Source organism: Solenopsis invicta, chromosome 16 (genome assembly GCF_016802725.1).
Source record: "Solenopsis invicta isolate M01_SB chromosome 16, UNIL_Sinv_3.0, whole genome shotgun sequence".
NCBI classification, from domain to species: Eukaryota; Metazoa; Arthropoda; class Insecta; order Hymenoptera; family Formicidae; genus Solenopsis; species Solenopsis invicta.
Window position 1 is genome coordinate 10243814 of NC_052679.1, and position 16893 is coordinate 10260706.

General features: G+C 39.2%; 1 protein-coding gene and 1 long non-coding RNA gene across 2 annotated transcripts; one reads left to right on the forward strand and one right to left on the reverse strand.

The window, feature by feature from the left end:
* Positions 1-5750: 5750 nt before the first annotated feature.
* On the reverse strand, positions 5751-6865 carry LOC105202200. The gene is made up of 2 exons (XM_039458751.1): positions 6812-6865; positions 5751-6683 (listed from the first exon to the last, which is right to left on the reverse strand). Exons 1-2 carry the CDS (start codon positions 6863-6865, stop codon positions 5751-5753), a joined length of 987 nt encoding a protein of 328 aa, XP_039314685.1.
* Positions 6866-7586: 721 nt separating this feature from the next.
* On the forward strand, positions 7587-14667 carry LOC120359757. The gene is made up of 2 exons (XR_005576546.1): positions 7587-8897; positions 9169-14667. It is a non-coding gene; the product is annotated as an uncharacterized LOC120359757 (long non-coding RNA).
* Positions 14668-16893: the final 2226 nt, after the last annotated feature.

The following is a 16893-nucleotide window of genomic DNA, read 5'->3' on the forward strand; positions in this document are numbered from 1 at the left end:
AAGGTTCCTCCTCCTCCTCGTGGGGCCCTACGTTTGGAAAATCCGTAGGAAGTTAGTCTTCCTCCAAATTGTGAATTTCAGGGATCGGAGATCCCTGAGAAGAGAATGAAACGGGAGAGTCCGGGACGATTTTATAAGTTAGTTGAGAATCGGGGGAGTCGGCGCGAAGAAAATTTTCTACGGGGGAGTCGGGGCGAGGAAAATTATCTACGGGGGAGTCGGCGCGAGGAAAATTATCTACGGGGGAGTCGGCGCGAGAAAAACTATCTACGGGGGAGTCAGCGCGAAGAAAATTATCTACTGGGGAGTCGGGGTAAAATGCGAACGGGGGAAGTCGCTCTTTTTCCGGTGCGATCGGAGAGTACGAAACAGGGGGGCAAAGTCGATTGACTTGGGCGGCGATCCGGTGTATTTCCTCCTCAATAGCTTCGAGGCGACGGATTCGGCGATTACGGCGATTTCGGCGGCGCTTCGCGGCTGCTCGGGACCGGTTTTTATGAACTTTGGGGACTTTATTCATTAAAATAAAAAAAATACTCCGTTTCTCTCCGTTTGGCGAAAGGTTAAAATTTAGACACTCTCTCGGGTTAACTCGAATAGGGTTCGACTCAAACCGAGGAAAAAAGATCGGAAGTAAAAAAAGGTTTGACAGAATCTAAAGGGAGAGAAGGAAACAAGAATTCTTACGAGAAAATCCCAAGAAAGGAAAGGATTTAAAGACAAAGAAATTCTTTCGGATTAACTCTTACGAGTAAATCCCAAGAAAGAAGAGGATTTAAAGATAAAGAAATTCTTTCAGATTAACTCTTACGAGTTAATCCCAAGAAAGAGAAGAATTAAAAATAAAGAGATTCTTTCGGATTAACTCTTACGAGTAAATCCCAAGAAAGAAAAGAATTTAATGATAAAGAAATTCTTTCGGATTAACTCTTATGAGTTAGTCCCAAGAAAGAGAAGAATTAAAAATAAAGAGATTCTTTCGGATTAACTCTTACAAGTAAATCCCAAGAAAGAAGAGGATTTAAAGATAAAGAAATTCTTTCGGATTAACTCTTACGAGTTAATCCCAAGAAAGAGAAGAATTAAAAATAAAAAGATTGAGAGAGAGAGAGAGAGAGAGAGAGAGAGAGAGAAAGAAAGAAAGAGAGAGAGAGAGTATGGAAAGGAGTATGGGAAGGAAAGAGTAATAAACTTAATAAATATATTATGTTTAAAGTTAAAGTCTTTCGCACTAGAGAGAGAAAGGATGTTCGAAAAACGAGAGCGAAACAAATGGTTGATACGGGACTTACTGCTTGCAGATTGTAGTGTGAGTGTCGATGCAGGTGAATGTGATTCTCTCGCAGCCGCAGGGCTTCAAACTGGGCCGCACTCGGAGGGAGATGGTAGGTCCGGTCGGAGGTGTTCCGGGTGCGATACACAATGGTCCGCAGATCCCAACCAGGGACGTTTGAACTGACACTTTTTCCTCTCGACCGAGACTTGCGCCGCGTACGAGTTTAAAGGCCGCGGATCCGAGAGTCGCAGAACTCGGGCATGCAAGATGCCACGGAACTGCGATTCGGACGAGGAATGAAGACTAGACTAGGCTGAATTGAACTGCCTGAACTGAACTGTACGCTCCGCTAGAAGACGCACCTATTTATACTATTTTTCATCTATGATTCCCTTTGTCCCATCGAGGGCCGTGTGCACCACTTTATTCATTAATACACCCACGTGCAATATTTACTTTTACGACTTTTTTATATTCCTCGGTAATTGTTATCCGAGAAAGCGGCAGGTTTGACAATTGAACTCTCGGAAGCATTAAATGTCAAAAAATTCTTTGATTTGTTGCTATGCGGGTGTCGGACATCAGAACTCAAAGGGGTGCACACGTGCGTCTTCCAGCTCCTTGATTTTACTATCTTTGGTGTTTCCGGCGTCGAGCAACGGCGTCACCTCAGATCTCCATAATTGGTGAATTTATAGCTACTTAATTCGTGACATCTGATTATTACCGTGAGAGTCACCGTATTCTTGGAATGAGGGTGAGATCACCGCCGCTCGGCCCCCGTTAATTAGAATATCCGCTGGTCGCAGGAAAGAATCGTTACTCCGCAGGACGTAACAGTATGTTCACAATGAGAGATACGAGCCCAATAAAAAAGAGATGTACAAATTCCAAATTTGAGCATAGACAGTCAAGCCTTATTATGCGCAGGCGCGTTTATTGAGTGAGTGTGAGCGAGAGACAAAGCATTAGAAAATGAGACGGAAACAATGCAAAACAGAGAAAACATTACCCATCACGCCCGAATGTTTATTCGCAATGTACCTCTAACGGATAAATGTTAATTAACGAATTATAATATTTGAAGAGAATGATTGAAATTATAGATGCAGGATTTTCCATTTTAAATGACGTTCTAAAATATCTCAAGAATAAGACATGGAATAGGAAAATGTAATCTTTTCAGATAGAAGCATTTTTGATAGTTCAAGCAAGTCATTATTACTGTTTTAAATGGAATGTTCCTAAGATTCAATTTACATGGATTCCTCAGAATATTCATCGTAAAAAAGTTATACAAGCAAAATAGATAAAAATGGAATACGAAATATTTTAATCTGTATTTCGACATAAAATATCTCGTAAATATTTTTTCAAATCTTCATGAAATAAATCATCATATCAGTAATTGTTTTTAGAAAAGAGAAATGATGATACATAAGTAAATACATAAAAGACGTACATATTAGATCGGATCAAATTTAATGTGAAATTATATGAAATACATTTTACTTGAGTTTTTTGAATTTGTAAAATGTAGGATAAAATAAAGATTGCGCTAATGCCTACAATTTCTTTTAATTGGTTACGTATATATAAAATTACATTAATTTAATTTGATCGAGTATGTCAAGAAAAAAAGTTTTTCTTGCATATCCGAGCCTTGGATATCCCAAATACATTCCAAAAGTATAGGAACAAATCTACGTGCGAGTAAATATTGTATGAAATATACTACTGTGTCCAAAAAGTAAGGTGACATTGCATTTTAAATCTCCCGCGCGCACGGATTTGGAGGAATAAAATTTTTTTTAGGTTGGTAGGACTGTCTTTGACATCCAAGAGAAGTAACACGTCAAAATATCCATTAGTGTTTGAGATACGCATTGTTTTGTGAGCTGCTAAAAGTGAATTTCTCGTTTTTTGCCATGTCTACATTTGTTGAGCAAAGAATTTGCATTAAATTTTGTTTGCGGAATCAAATTTCTGCTGCAGAATCGTTGCGGATGCTGCAGAATGCCTTTGGCGATAAGGTTATGTCGAAAAAAAATGTATACAAGTGGTACAAAGACTTGCATGAAGGTCGAGAACGTGTTGAAGACGAGAAGCGTTCTGGGCGACCATCAACCGCAACCGACAAAGCTCACGTCCAAAAAATTAAAGATTTGGTGTTGGAAAACCGTCGTTTAACCATTAGAGACATTTCTGATGAGATTGGCATATCAAAAGGCTCGGTCAATTCCATTTTGAAGGATGTGTTGGCTCTCAAACGCGTCAAATCTCGACTGGTACCAAAATCATTGAATTTGCGCTGATTATTCGTGATTTTTTAACCAAAAACTCGACTAATATCGTTCCACAACCACCGTATTCACCTGATTTGGCTCCATGCGACTTCTGGCTATTCAGCAAACTCAAGCGGCCGCTCCGGGGACACCGTTTCGAGTCGATAGAAGAGATTCAAGCCGCTGCGAAGAAGGAGCTAAAGGCCATTCCTGAAATCGATTATTACAACTGTTTCGAAGATTGGAAAATCCGTTGGAATAAGTGTATTATATCAGGGGGGGATTACTTTGAAGGGGACAAAATTGATTTGCAAGAATAAATAAAGAATTTTCGAAATAAATGCAATGTCACCTTACTTTTTGGACACAGTAGTAAACTTAGGGGAGTAACGGTTACTGCGGTTATAAAACGCGTAATATGACAGACCAGGAATGTTCGTTATAACTATGAACATATCGCCTAACATTATTTTAAATAATGCAAACACATGCGAATAAAGCAGTTGGACCGTTCGCGAGAAAGAGGCTATTATACGTCTGCACCGTAATGTTTGGGTTAAGGGTCGATACTCTTTTAGCAATATAGGAGTATTACATATGTTATATGGCACGCACACACCACTTAACCCCGACACACGTCAGAACGCAAGACATCATTTTAGCATCATCGGCGAAACTCACGCCACGATCTCGATTCTCTCGACTACGACAGCCAGCCAGCTAATCAGCAACGCGAAAAGGAGGTTTCAATGTATACGATAAGAACCAATTTCGTGCGTTACATCTCCTTTTTAATATAGAGAATTTGCTTCAGACGTTTCGTTAAAAACAATGGCTTTGCTAGCTTAAGTTAAAGTTAGCACAACCATTAGTGAAAAATTGAAAAGAGTTAAAAAGCAAATACGGATTCTTGTAGTGCTAGTTTTTTTGCTAACTTTTTACTCTATTTAGAATTTATTTACTACAGCCATTTTGCTAAAAACAATGGCTGCTTTTTTTTTGCTAAGAACTCTCTTATCTGACCTTTATTAAGCTGGACTCCCCACCACCGAAAATCAAGTTTGTACCTGATCAAAAATGTAGTGCTATTTATGTGCTAATTTGTTACCTTAGTCCGGATATTTGTGCTCAAACCGTTTAGCAACAATTAAAAAAAAAGGGGGGTGCAGCTTAATGGTAAGCTGCCTCCATACCAAAAAAAATATATACAGTAGCCCCTAGACAAAAACAAGTACACTAGAATTTTGTGCTAATTTATTGCTCTCATATAAGGTCAAAATAAATATAAAATGTAAAATTATTTTATAAATATCATGTGTGGAGCACCCGCGCTGCGCTATGTTATTCGTCACCTGATCTCTAAATAATTTGGTGCTTGCATGTATTATATATTAAAATGACTGTCAAAAATTCTACTAATAAATTAAATGCATGTCGGAATTTGTTGTTAATTATAACTTGTAAAGAAACTATCTTTTTATGCACGGCGCTTGTTTTCCACGCACAAAGTAATTATTTTCAACAAGTTACAGCTAGCAACAAATTCTGAATCGTATACTAAAATGATTGTTAGACATCCTAGTACTAAAAGAAATAAAGTTCCAAATTTGTTGCTCGCCGTCACTTGTAAAAAAGCTATTTTTTATGCGGGGCGCACGTTTTTTACGTACAAAGTAATTATTTTTAACGAGTTAGCAACAAATTTTGAATTGTATACTAAAATAATTGTTAGACATCTTATTACTAAAATAAATCGGTTTTCGAATTTGTTGCTAATTGCTGTAATTCGTTAAAAATAGCCAGTCTTGAGGCTCTCGTGGTCATTGATATTGTTAACCGAGAGGGTTTCCGGATGGATGCCACGTGCGTGTTGGGCACTTTGCCGATATTTCGCAAATATTGCAGCTTGCATCATCAGGGCTGAGAGCTCCGATGGCTGTATTTGGCACATCTCTAGTGTTTCTTGATCCGTGTACTGATCTTTTTCCCGGTTTCTCCTATGTACACTTTTCCGCAGACGCAAGGTATCTTGTACACACCTGGTGTTTCCAGGCTTGGTCTTTGATCTTTGGGGTGAGGGAGTAATTAAGCAATTTTCTTCTGGGGATTGAAGATTACTCTGATGTTATGCTTACTCAAAATTCTGCCTATGCGCTCTGCTGTACCTTGAAGATACGGAAGGACAGCCGTTATTTTTCTTTCTCTTTCTTCATTTCGGTGTCGTTGGGACTGGAGATTTTGTTCTTCAATCTCTTGGTTATCTGATTAATGTTCTTGCTGTTGTACCCATTCCTAGTCAAGGTTTGATTAAGATGTTGTAACTCCTTATTCAGGAACGTTGGTACAGAAACTGTGAGGGCTCTGTATACCAATGAGTTGATAACTAAATTTTTTTGTGACGGATGGTGATGGGAGGTTGCGTGAAGATATTGGTCAGTATGGATTGGTTTTCGATAAACCCGATGGTCTAAGGTACCATCTCCGTTTCTTCGAACCAACACGTCTAGGAAGGGAATTTGGTTTTCTTGTTCTACCTCCATTGTGAACTTAATGTTTGGGTGTTGGGCGTTGAGAAAAGCGAGGAAGGGTGAGAAAGTTTCTTTGCCGTGGCTCCATATAACAAATGTGTCATCTACGTATCGGAACCACGTGGAAGGTTTGAGAGGTGCGTTCTTCAGAATTTTGTCTTCGAGATGTTCCATGAAAATGTTTGCAATAATGGGTGAAACAGGGGATCCCATTGCTGCTCCAGAGGTTTGTTCAAAGAACTCTCCTTGAAACTGGAAGTAGGTCAAGGTTAGGCAATGTTCTATTAGTGGAAAGAGGTTGGCCGGAAGTTTGTCGGACTTTTGTCGGATAATGTCTAACGTATCCTGGACCGGGACATTTGTGAATAATAAAACCACATCAAAACTCACCAGGATGTCATTGAGTTTCGTTTTGATCTTTGCAATTTTGTTCACAAAATCAATAAAATTCTTGATGTAAGATCCATTGAGACCAGTGAGTTTTTGAAGTGGTTTGGTGAAGTAGCGGGCCAACTGGTAGGAGGGTCCCCCATATTGCTGACGATAGAGCGAAGGGGGACCGATTCTTTCTGAGTCTTGGAGAGGCCGTAAAATCTGGGAGCCAACGATTCCCAGGGGGTAAGGTATTTGGTAGTTTCAGGAGGGAGGCCTGAATTCTTGAGCAGAACGGATGTTTTTTTCTCTATGGTGGATGTCGGGTTTCGTTTCAGTTTTTTTTAAACGCTGCAATCCGAAAGCATAGCATTGATCTTATTACAGTAATCTTCTTTGTCCATTACCACTGTGGCATTTCCTTTATCCGCCGGTAGAATTAGAATGTTGTTGTTCTGTCTCAAATTCCGGAGTGCCAAGCGTTCTTCTCTGCTGATGTTTTGGCTGGGTGGTTTAGTCTTGCGGAGGATGTTGACTGTTCGTTGTCTAACGTCGTTGCTTGCTTCGGGAGGGAGGCGGAAGATAGCCGTCTCAATTTGGCTGATGATTTCTTCCGTAGGAATGCTCGTGACAGCAAAATTGTGTCTTTTTAAAAGTATCGACACTTCGGATGGGGACAGGACGTGACTGCTGAGGTTCTTAACTGTGTGTGTTGGAGGTGGGGATCTAGCCTGTGGAGAGATCTTCTTGTATTTCTCCTCCTGTTTTCGTTTTCTTACCTCGGCAGAACGGACGGCCTGTTCGTGTGTAATACGGTCCAGTGTTTGCCACAGCTCCGGGTTTAATGAGTCAGTAAGAAAGAAGTGTATTGACCGACCGGTCAATCAAAACGCTCTGATTGGCTGACCAAATCAATCCCCCCACCCCAACTCCCACCGGGCGCAACGGAGATACATAAGGACCACCACAACCAAAAGAAGCTCAGTATCGGAGCTCTCAGCCCTGATGATGCAAGCTGCAATGTTTACAAAACGTCGGCAAAGTGCTCAACACGCTCGTGGCATCCATCCGGAAACCTTCTCGTTTATCGTTAAAAATAATTACTTTGTGCGTGGAAAGCGCGCGCCGCGCATAAAAAATTTGTTTTTTTACAAGTTATAATTAACAATAAATTCTGAAACGTATTTATTTTAATAGTAAGATTTCTGATTATTTTAGTATATAATACATGCAAGCATCAAATTATTTAGAGATCAGGTAACGGATGACATAATGCGGCGGGCGCGTTCCACACATAATGATATTTGTGAAACAATTTTATATTTTGTATTTTTTTGGCTTCATGTAAGAGCAATAAATTAGCACAAAATTCTAGCGTACTCGTTTTTGTCTGGGGCTACTGTACTTATTTTTGTAACTATTAGGTGGTCAAGCTTGCCATTAAATTGCACCTTCCTTTTTTTTAATTGTTGCTAAACGGTTTGAACAAAAAAGTCCGGACTAGGGTAACAAATTAGCACATAAATAGCACTACATTTTTGACAAAGTATGGACTCAATTTTTGCTGGTGAGAGGTCCAGCTTAATAGAAGTCAGATAAGACAGTTTGTAACAGTAAAAAGCAGACATTGTTTTTAGCAAAACAACTGGAGCAAAAAATTCCAAACAGAGCAAAAAATTAGTACAATTTAGCACTACAAGAATCAATATTTGTTTTTTAATCTCTTTTATTTTTTGCTAATGGCTGTGCTAACTTTAACTTAAGCTAGCACAGCCATTGTTTTTAGCAAAGCGATTGGAGCAAATAAATTCTAAATACAGCAAAAAATTAGCAAAAAATAGCAAGATAAACCTGTATAAGTCTCATTTGAGTGCGCTGAAATGGCTGTGCCAGCTTAATAGACGTTAAAAAATCTTTAGACAAAGGAAACAGAACTAGTACAATAAATAAAATTGTAATAATTAATTAATTTGATAGTGCATTAGTATTTCACTATTAATCTCCTGATACATGTAACAATTATTATGTGTATAACTGTCAATGCAATTAAGTATAACTATCAATGCGATTTCCGCGATGACAACAACTCACGAAGTAAGCACAGCGCGAGAACTAATCAGCATTTCGAAAAAGCGTTAACAATAAATTTCGAGAGATGCGACTATCAATTTAATATGGATTTTTTCAGATAGGATACTCGTTAGACACATTTTTCTCATATATGTATGATGTATATTTGTTTCGTGCATTTCTGATAAACATATATTAAACTTTTACGAGGTATTATGTTTACAGTAAACAAATTAGGAATATAGTTTCAAAAAAATATATTAACGATGAAATCAGCAATCAGTATACGAAACTTGGTCTATTAAATGAAAAAATAATATATCGGGATTACATAATATGTTTAAAAAAACATCAATTTGTTATAGAGTAAGCAATTTTTTACTTCTTAATTCTTTCTCTCTCTTTACACAAAATATTTATGTCTCTTTGGGCTAATTTAACAATCTCCTCTTAACTAAATTGACTAACTTTTTTATTGAAATTGTCCAATTGCATTTGTCGTTAAATAGAGTTGACCAACAATCAATAACGATTGACACTTAACAGATTGGCTAATTAACTAGAGGTTGTGTAATTGGTCTGTAATATTAATATAATATTATTATTGTATAAATTAACTTACTGTCTTTTATTTTAGATTTTTTAATACATTGGAGTCAACATATCAAGAGTTCTCAATACTTTTTTTAGTTTTACATGTCGGACTTATAAGTTTACTTGGATTGCAAGTAAGCATTAAAAAAACTATTCACGTGTTTGTTCATAAAAATTGTACTACAGCTAGATTTTCCCATCGTTTAATTTCTAAGGCCTAATTAGTTGTTTCTTATATATGACTTTTTATATATAGGTTCTAACAATTCACATTTTAATTTTAAATAAATTAAGCTGGCTACGTCTTGATGTGTATGAAAAATACTAAGATTAAAGTTGTTAAAGTTTCTTTGTACTTGTTCTTCATGAGTTGCGATACGCATGTTTCACTGTTGTGCGCCCTTTGTTGTCCTGACTCGCGGCCGTCTCGCGAGTCTACCGGTCTAGTAATTATTTCGTTTTTACTATTCTGTAAGCTATTGTACAGACCATAGCATTAATGCCTGACCATAGCATTAATACCGATTTTAGGGACCTTCTTTCTTGGTTATTTTTACGTTCATGACCGAATGCCGCGCAAAAAACATATACGCGGTCATGAATGTAAAAATAACCAAGAAAGAAACATGGTCCCAAAAATCGGTGATCCAGGCATTAATGCTACAGTCTGTATACCCACCGTGTTTAATTCCGTCCCTTGGGAAATTTTCCAAACTAAGAAGTCACCACTTTCTACATACTTGCAGTTCATAATTAATGAAACGACTAGAGCTTATTGGCCGTTACGTTAATCATGAACTGTAAGTATGTAGAAAGATAGCGACTTCTCAGTTTGAAAAATTTCCCCATGGACAGAATCAAAGTCCTTGGGTGTACGTGTCGTCTCTCTGAGCGGAAATAAAATTACCGTACTTTGTGTTATATCACTCCGTGCGGGCGGATACCGATAGCACACGGGACCGATAGCACACCCAGATAACAATTCGTGAGATTACTCTCATGGCGTAATAATTACGCTGTGCGTGCAAAAGTGCATCACAGTGCACTCATCATAGTGAGCGCATACGTGTACGCGTAAAAAATCGCATGGTGCAATCACGCGTGATGGAAATATTTGACGACGTGAGGACATTTGTAACGTGATAATCCTGCCGTGCGCACAAGAACGTATCACGCTGCTCTCACAATGTGATGAGGGCACGCGTAACTGTGATAAAAAATTTTTTCATAATTTAAAAAAAAATGTCTTATAATTTATTTAAAAATATAATGTAATTTCTCAAATAATATACCATATATATTTACTTATAAAAGGACTTCCGTTTCCGAAGCGAGCGAAAGTAGACGGGTGCGATTTGAAGGTTTTTGTTTAGAGGCAAAGAGTGAGTGCGGAGAGTGGAAAAGTGTGTAGAGAGCGTGGGAGAAGAGTGAGAATGGCATGGAGCGGAGGTGAAGATAGAAGAAGTGAGGGAAGTGAGAACAGGGTGGGAGGAGCAGGGCGGGAGGTTTGCCGTCGTGAGTTTCAGGACAGAAAGGGAGAAAGGGAGGTAATAAAAGGAAGAGTGGGTTAAGAAATGACAGGGTTTAAATAGAGGATGATTTAACGTGGAGGGAAAGGCAAGTGAGGTTAAGGATTAGGGAGATGGCCAAGGAGGAAAGAAAATGGGCAAAAGTGTGGGTAGGAAAAAACAAGATAATGATTAACGGGATATGGTGAGTTTGGGATGAGGAAAAGGGAGAACTGAAGGATAGACGGGAAAGAAAATCGGAGGCGAAAGGGAGAATGGGAAGGAAATCGGGGAAAGGGGAAAGGAAGGGCTAGAGGAGAAGGAGATAAAGGAAAAAGAGGATGGGACGGTGGGAGGAGAAAATAGGAGAGTAAGGAATTGTCAGTGGAAAGAGGGGGAAAGCAAAGAGGTAAAGATAGCCTTTTGGAACATGGCAGGACTAGGGAATAAAGATGGAGGCTTCTGGAAAGAGATTAAAGGAGTGGAATGTGGTGGTGATGTCGGAGACGTGGGTGGAGAAAAAAGTATGGGAAAGATTAAGAGAAAAGATGACGAGAGGGTTCATTTAGAAGTGCAGATGGCAAGCTGGAAAAATAGGAAAGGTAGAGAGCGATAAGAGGAATGGTAATAGGAGTGAAAAATGGGATAGAAGTAGTAGAGGAAGGGGAAGAAAGAGCGGTAGAGGGGATAATAAGAAAGGTGATTAAAATTGGAGAGGAAAAGTGAAGAATTGTGGGGGTGTATGCGAATGGAGATATAAGAGAAGTGGGAGGGAATTAGGGAATGGCTAGAGGACAAGGGATTGGGGATAAGGACAATAGTGGGGGGGGATTTTTATGCAAGGACAGGGGAGAGAGGTGAGAAAGGAAATAGAAAGAAAGGAGGAAAGAGGAAGGAGGTCGAAGGATAAGAAAGTAAACAGGAAAGGCAAATATTTATTGGAAGCGTTGAAGGAAGTAGGATGGTTTATTTTTAATGAGGGTGGAAAGGGGATGAGGAGGGGGAGTGGACATACGCGGGGGTAGAGGGGAGTCTGTTTTGGATTACGTGATTGGGGATGAAAAGGTATGGAAAAAGGTGAGTAGAATAAGAGTGGAAGATAAGATAAATTCAGCTAACTTTCCGGTGGTAATATGGATTACAGGAGAGGAGGGAAGGGAGAAGAGAGGGAGAGAGGGGTAAAGTGTGTGTGGTCGCAGGAGGGGAAAAGATTTTTTAGGGAGAAGTTGGAGAAGAAATGGGAGGAGAAGGGGGGATAGGAGAGTGGGATGGGAGGAAGTCAGAGACGATATACTGAGGGTTATGAGGGAAGAGCAGAGTAAGTAGGGAGTAAGGGAAAGGAGGGGATGGCGGGATGAGAAGTGCAGGAAGAGCAAGAAGAGGGTGAGGAGCAAATGGAGGAGAACGGCAGGTGGGGAGGGGAGGTACAGAAAGGTGAAAAGGGAGTATAATAAAAGGTGTGAGGAGAAAAAAAAGGAAGAGAATGAAAGATGGGTGGAGAAGGAAAGCAAGGCGAAGGCAGAAGGGCAGTTATGGGAAGTGGTAAGAAAGAAAAGAAAGAGAAGAAGAGGAGTCAGCAGAAAGATAAAGGAGAAGGAGTGGGTGGAATACTTTAAGGGGATATTAGGAGGGGTGGAAAAGGGTGTTTAGGGGGATAAGGGGAAATAAAAACGGAAACGAGGAGGAAGATATCACAAGAGAGGAGGTGAGAAGGGCGATGGGAAGGATAAGGGAGGGAAAAGCGGCGAGGGGGGGATGGGATATCTGAAGAGGTTTGGAAACATGGGGTGGAGAAGTTAGAGGAATAGGTTTGGGAAATTTGTAACAGGATATAAAAAGGAGAGGACTGGATAGAAGAGTGGAGCAAAGTAATAGTGGTGCCAATTATGAAGTAAGGGGATGGAGAAAAAGTGGAGGAATATAGAAAGGTCACACTAATGCCAACCCTGTATAAGGCGTACCCAATGATTCTGGAGGAGAAATTGAAAGGGAAATAAAGGAAAGAGACAATATTTCTCAGAATTAGACGGGTTTTAAGAAAGGGATGGGGATGATTAACAACATTTATGTATTAAATTACCTGGTCAAGAGGCAAATAAACAAAGAAAAGGGCAAATTAATAGTATTTTTTGTGGACTTGAGGGCGGCTTTCGATTCAATAGATAGGGAAGTATTGGGAAAGGTAATAAGAGAAAGAGGGAGGGATTGGTTAGGAGATGTGATGATCTGTTAAGGTAGACTAGAAATAGGGTAAGGGTAGGAGGGGTTGAGTGTGGTAGGAGAGGTGGGTTTAGACGAGGAGGGGGTTAAGACAGGGATGTCCGTTAAGCCCGGGTATATTCAATTTATTGACGGCAGATTTAGAGGACTACAAGAAGAGAAGAGGGTGGGGAGGGGTGAAGCTGAAGAGCAAAAGGTTTACACCTTTGCGTATGCAAATGAAATAGTGTTATTGGTGGAAAAAGACAGGATGAGAACAATGATGAGTAGATTGGAAAGGTACATGAGAGAAAAAAGATTGAAAGTAAATGAAAAAAAAATAGTAATGAGGTTTGGGAAAGGGGGGAAGGAAGGAAGGTAAGATAGCGATGGGAAGGTAAAGAGGTGGAGAAAGTTAATAAGTTTAAATATCTAGGCTATGTTTTTCAAAGAAATGGGAAGCAAGAAGTGCAGGTAAGAAATAGAGTGAAAAGGGGGATGACGGTAATGGGATAGGTATGGGGGATGGGGAAAAGGAAGTTTGGAAAAAAATGGGGAAAGAGGATCTGGCTATTTGACGCGTTGATATGAACTGTGATGGCGTATAGGGTTAAGGTTTTAGGATGGAGAGAGGGAGAGAGAGAGAGAGAATGGAAAGGATGCAGGAAAGATATCTGAGATGGTTGATGGGGATAAGTTGCAGGACACCGGGCTACATGATTAGGGAAGAACTACAAAGAGACAAGTTGAGGGGAAGGGCGGGAAGAAGAACATAGAGATTCAAAAAAAGATTAGCGGAAGGTAGAAGTAGTAAATTGTCGAGGAGGTGTTGGGAGAAGTTAAGAGAGAGAGAGCAAAAAAGAGGTGAAGAGGGTGTCGGCATGGGAGAAGGAAAGACAAGTATTTTTCAAAGAGAGAGGGAGGGATCTAAGGGAGGTGGAGAGAGTGAGGGAGGAGGAGGGGTTTGATTTTGGCAATTTAAAGGAAGGGCACAAGAAAAAACAAAAAAAAGAAAGGTAGGAGAGGATACGACAGTTTAGGTATAACAGGTGGTACAAGAGAGTGAAGTGGGAAGGGATACCGGGATATCTGAAGAAAGGATGGACAGAGAGCAGATGAGGGAGAATTGCGAAGTACAGGCTAGAGGGGGGGGGGTCAGGAAAAGGATGTATTGGGCCAGAAAAGAGGAGAAGTCATGTAGAATGTGTGGGTGAAAAGAGGAAACGTGGAAACACGTGTGAGAGGATTGTGAAAAATGGGAAGCGGGGATGAATGGGAGGAGATGGTATAGGAGGTCTTGGGGGAGGGCGGTAAAGGGGAAGAGTGGGTAAAAAATTAGAGAAGTTCAGAGAGGGTAGGATGACAGGAGAAGAGGATTATGGGGGAGAGGAGGATGAGAGAGAGTCAAGGGGAGAGAGAAAGGGAGGAAGGGAGGGAGAGAGAAGAGGGAGAGAGGGAGAGAAAGAGTGGTGTGGGTGGCCGAGGGAGTGAGTGAGAGAGGAGTGGATAAGTGAATGGGTGAGTCAGCCTTGAAAAATGTAAAAATGTTAAATAAAGTATAGAAAAAGAAAGAGGCAACAAATAACTTGCGACGGAAGCGAAGGTATGTGTGTGTGTGTGTGTGTGTGTGCATAGGGCGAGCGTGTTAGTTAGAATAAGTTAGTTGTAAGGTAGTCAGTAAGATTAGGTTAAGTGTTACGTTTTTGTGTTTTTGTTTGTAATAAGATTGTAACCCCTAAGGGTATCAATAAGTATCTATCTATTTATCTATTTACTCATACAATGATCACTTTCCCATAAAAAGGGATGAAGAAAATATAAGTTTTTCTCCCTCATTTGTTAAATTTTCTTCTTTTGAATTTATCGTATATTTTCATATTTTATCATACACAGCTGTTAAAGATCGTAAGAAATATATCCGATAATTCTATTTAATATCACGCGAACGTTCGTCCCTTCAGTTTCTCGCATTCTATAAATTTCATATTTGGCTTTCGTTCGTGGCATTGTATCTCAACTTAAGACACGGTTTTAACAACAACTCGTATTTGCGTGTTTGCTCAAATTCCGCGTTTGCATACCGAAAACTAGGAGGCGATCTCGCCTGATATTGTAAAGCTAACGGTGCTCCACCATCGAATAGGCAAATTCGGGTGCGGATAAGAATTTCTGCCGAACCCAGAAGCCACAAGCGAATTAACAAGCGCGCGGTTGAGACGTATCATTATAATTGCGATAGAGAAGACTTAGCCGAATTTCCGTGGTTACGCAAAAAACTCTTGTGCGAACTGAGGGCCGTCATACAATTTACGAACGTGATTACAGTGTACACGACTTTATTAAAACCGACTTATCAGTTTAAAATTGTGTAAAACTATATAATTAATCCGTTCGTCACTCGATCATCGGAGTGTAGCCTCATCTAGTGTGAGTGAGTGCGGCGCGAATCGGCGTTTCTGTAAACTGCAACTTAAATTTAATTTTAATTTAAAACTGTACCTGACGATTAACAACAACCTGTTTTTACAAAATGTAAACTTTGTGTGATTGTGCAATCATTAACGGTGTTGCTTGATCCACCATCACTTCATTCGCTTATCTTATTCCTTCCGTCTCTATCACTTTCTCCACTTATTCAGTCTCGAACCGCTCTTGCATTTTCTCGCTTTCTCACATTCCTGCATTCTACTCGCATACTCTCTCGCTCACTCTCCTTGCGTGCGCTTGCTACGGCGCTTGCTCTCCGTTCAACCACATCGAAGCCGTGCTCCTCGTCTCGCGCCAACACCCCGTATTTTCGCGGAACGGAACCAGCCGTTCGTTCCGCCGAACTCGAGCGAACGGAGCTCAGTTCGCGAACACAGCATTTAGTACTTCCTTAGAATATCATACAATTTATTTTACAATTTTGGCATTTTTTTATTTGTTTATAAAAAAGGCTGGAATTTTCTTATACAACTTTGTAATTTTATTATAAAGTTTAAATATTTAAGATCTTATAAAATTATGATAAATTATAGATGAAAATAAAAAAAATGTTTGCAAAATACATATAAAAGAACAATTTTAAACGTGTTTTTTCATTTTAATTCTCCAAATTATCTTTTTACATTCCTACCTATAACTTACCGTAATTTTATTGGATTTTTAAGATCTGCAAATCTTAAAAACCGTTACAATTACAAAACTGGATGAAAAAATCTAATCTTTTTTTTGTAAGCGAATATAAAAATGTAAAGAAATAAATTGTATAAAACATTATAAAAATGTATTACATGCTGTGTATGAAAAAACACGATTTAAATATAATATGTAAAAGGAGAAAATCTGAAAAATAAAGGAAGAACTGTAAAAAAATTAATTTTGTCTTATTTTGTATTTTAAAAGTGACAATTTTTTTATAAGCAAATAAAAAACTTTAAAAAATGTTAAATATACCAGGCAACAAAATTATCGCAACTCTTATTTATACCAAAATTTTGCACAACTTTAAATAATCATAATTTTGTTAAAAATTGTCGTATTTGAAAGTTTTTTTTTATTTTAAAGCTTAAAGTCTCTACTTTAAGATGCAATTGGCCGATTTTAAATATCTTTTTTTCTCCTTCTGCAATTTCTTTAAAAGTAAAGACGTGTTTTGTTTCTAAACTTTTGCATAGTTTGACGCAATCCACGGGGTAGAATAAATTTTTTTTGCAAATGTCACAATCATCATAAAATATGGATCTTTTTCTGCAAATTAAAAAAAATAGGTTTGTACAATGTTTTTTGCGGAGTTACGATGTATCAAAGTTGTGTATGCATTTTTATCTGTTACCGCCAGCATTAACTTTACCCGATGTGCACCACGCAGAGGTTGCTGGTCGGATTTCGCACATCGTGTATGTGTGAGTTACAGCAGAGATGAGGACCCCACGAGTAGTATATGGTTAGCCATGGGGCGTCAAAACAAATGACGTCACTGGCGCCAGTCTTATCAGTGAAATGGTGGGGGTAGGGAGACGCGCTAGCAGTAAAAGGGCCAAGTGGAGGGGAGGGTCTGACGAAATTTGGAGCGGGGC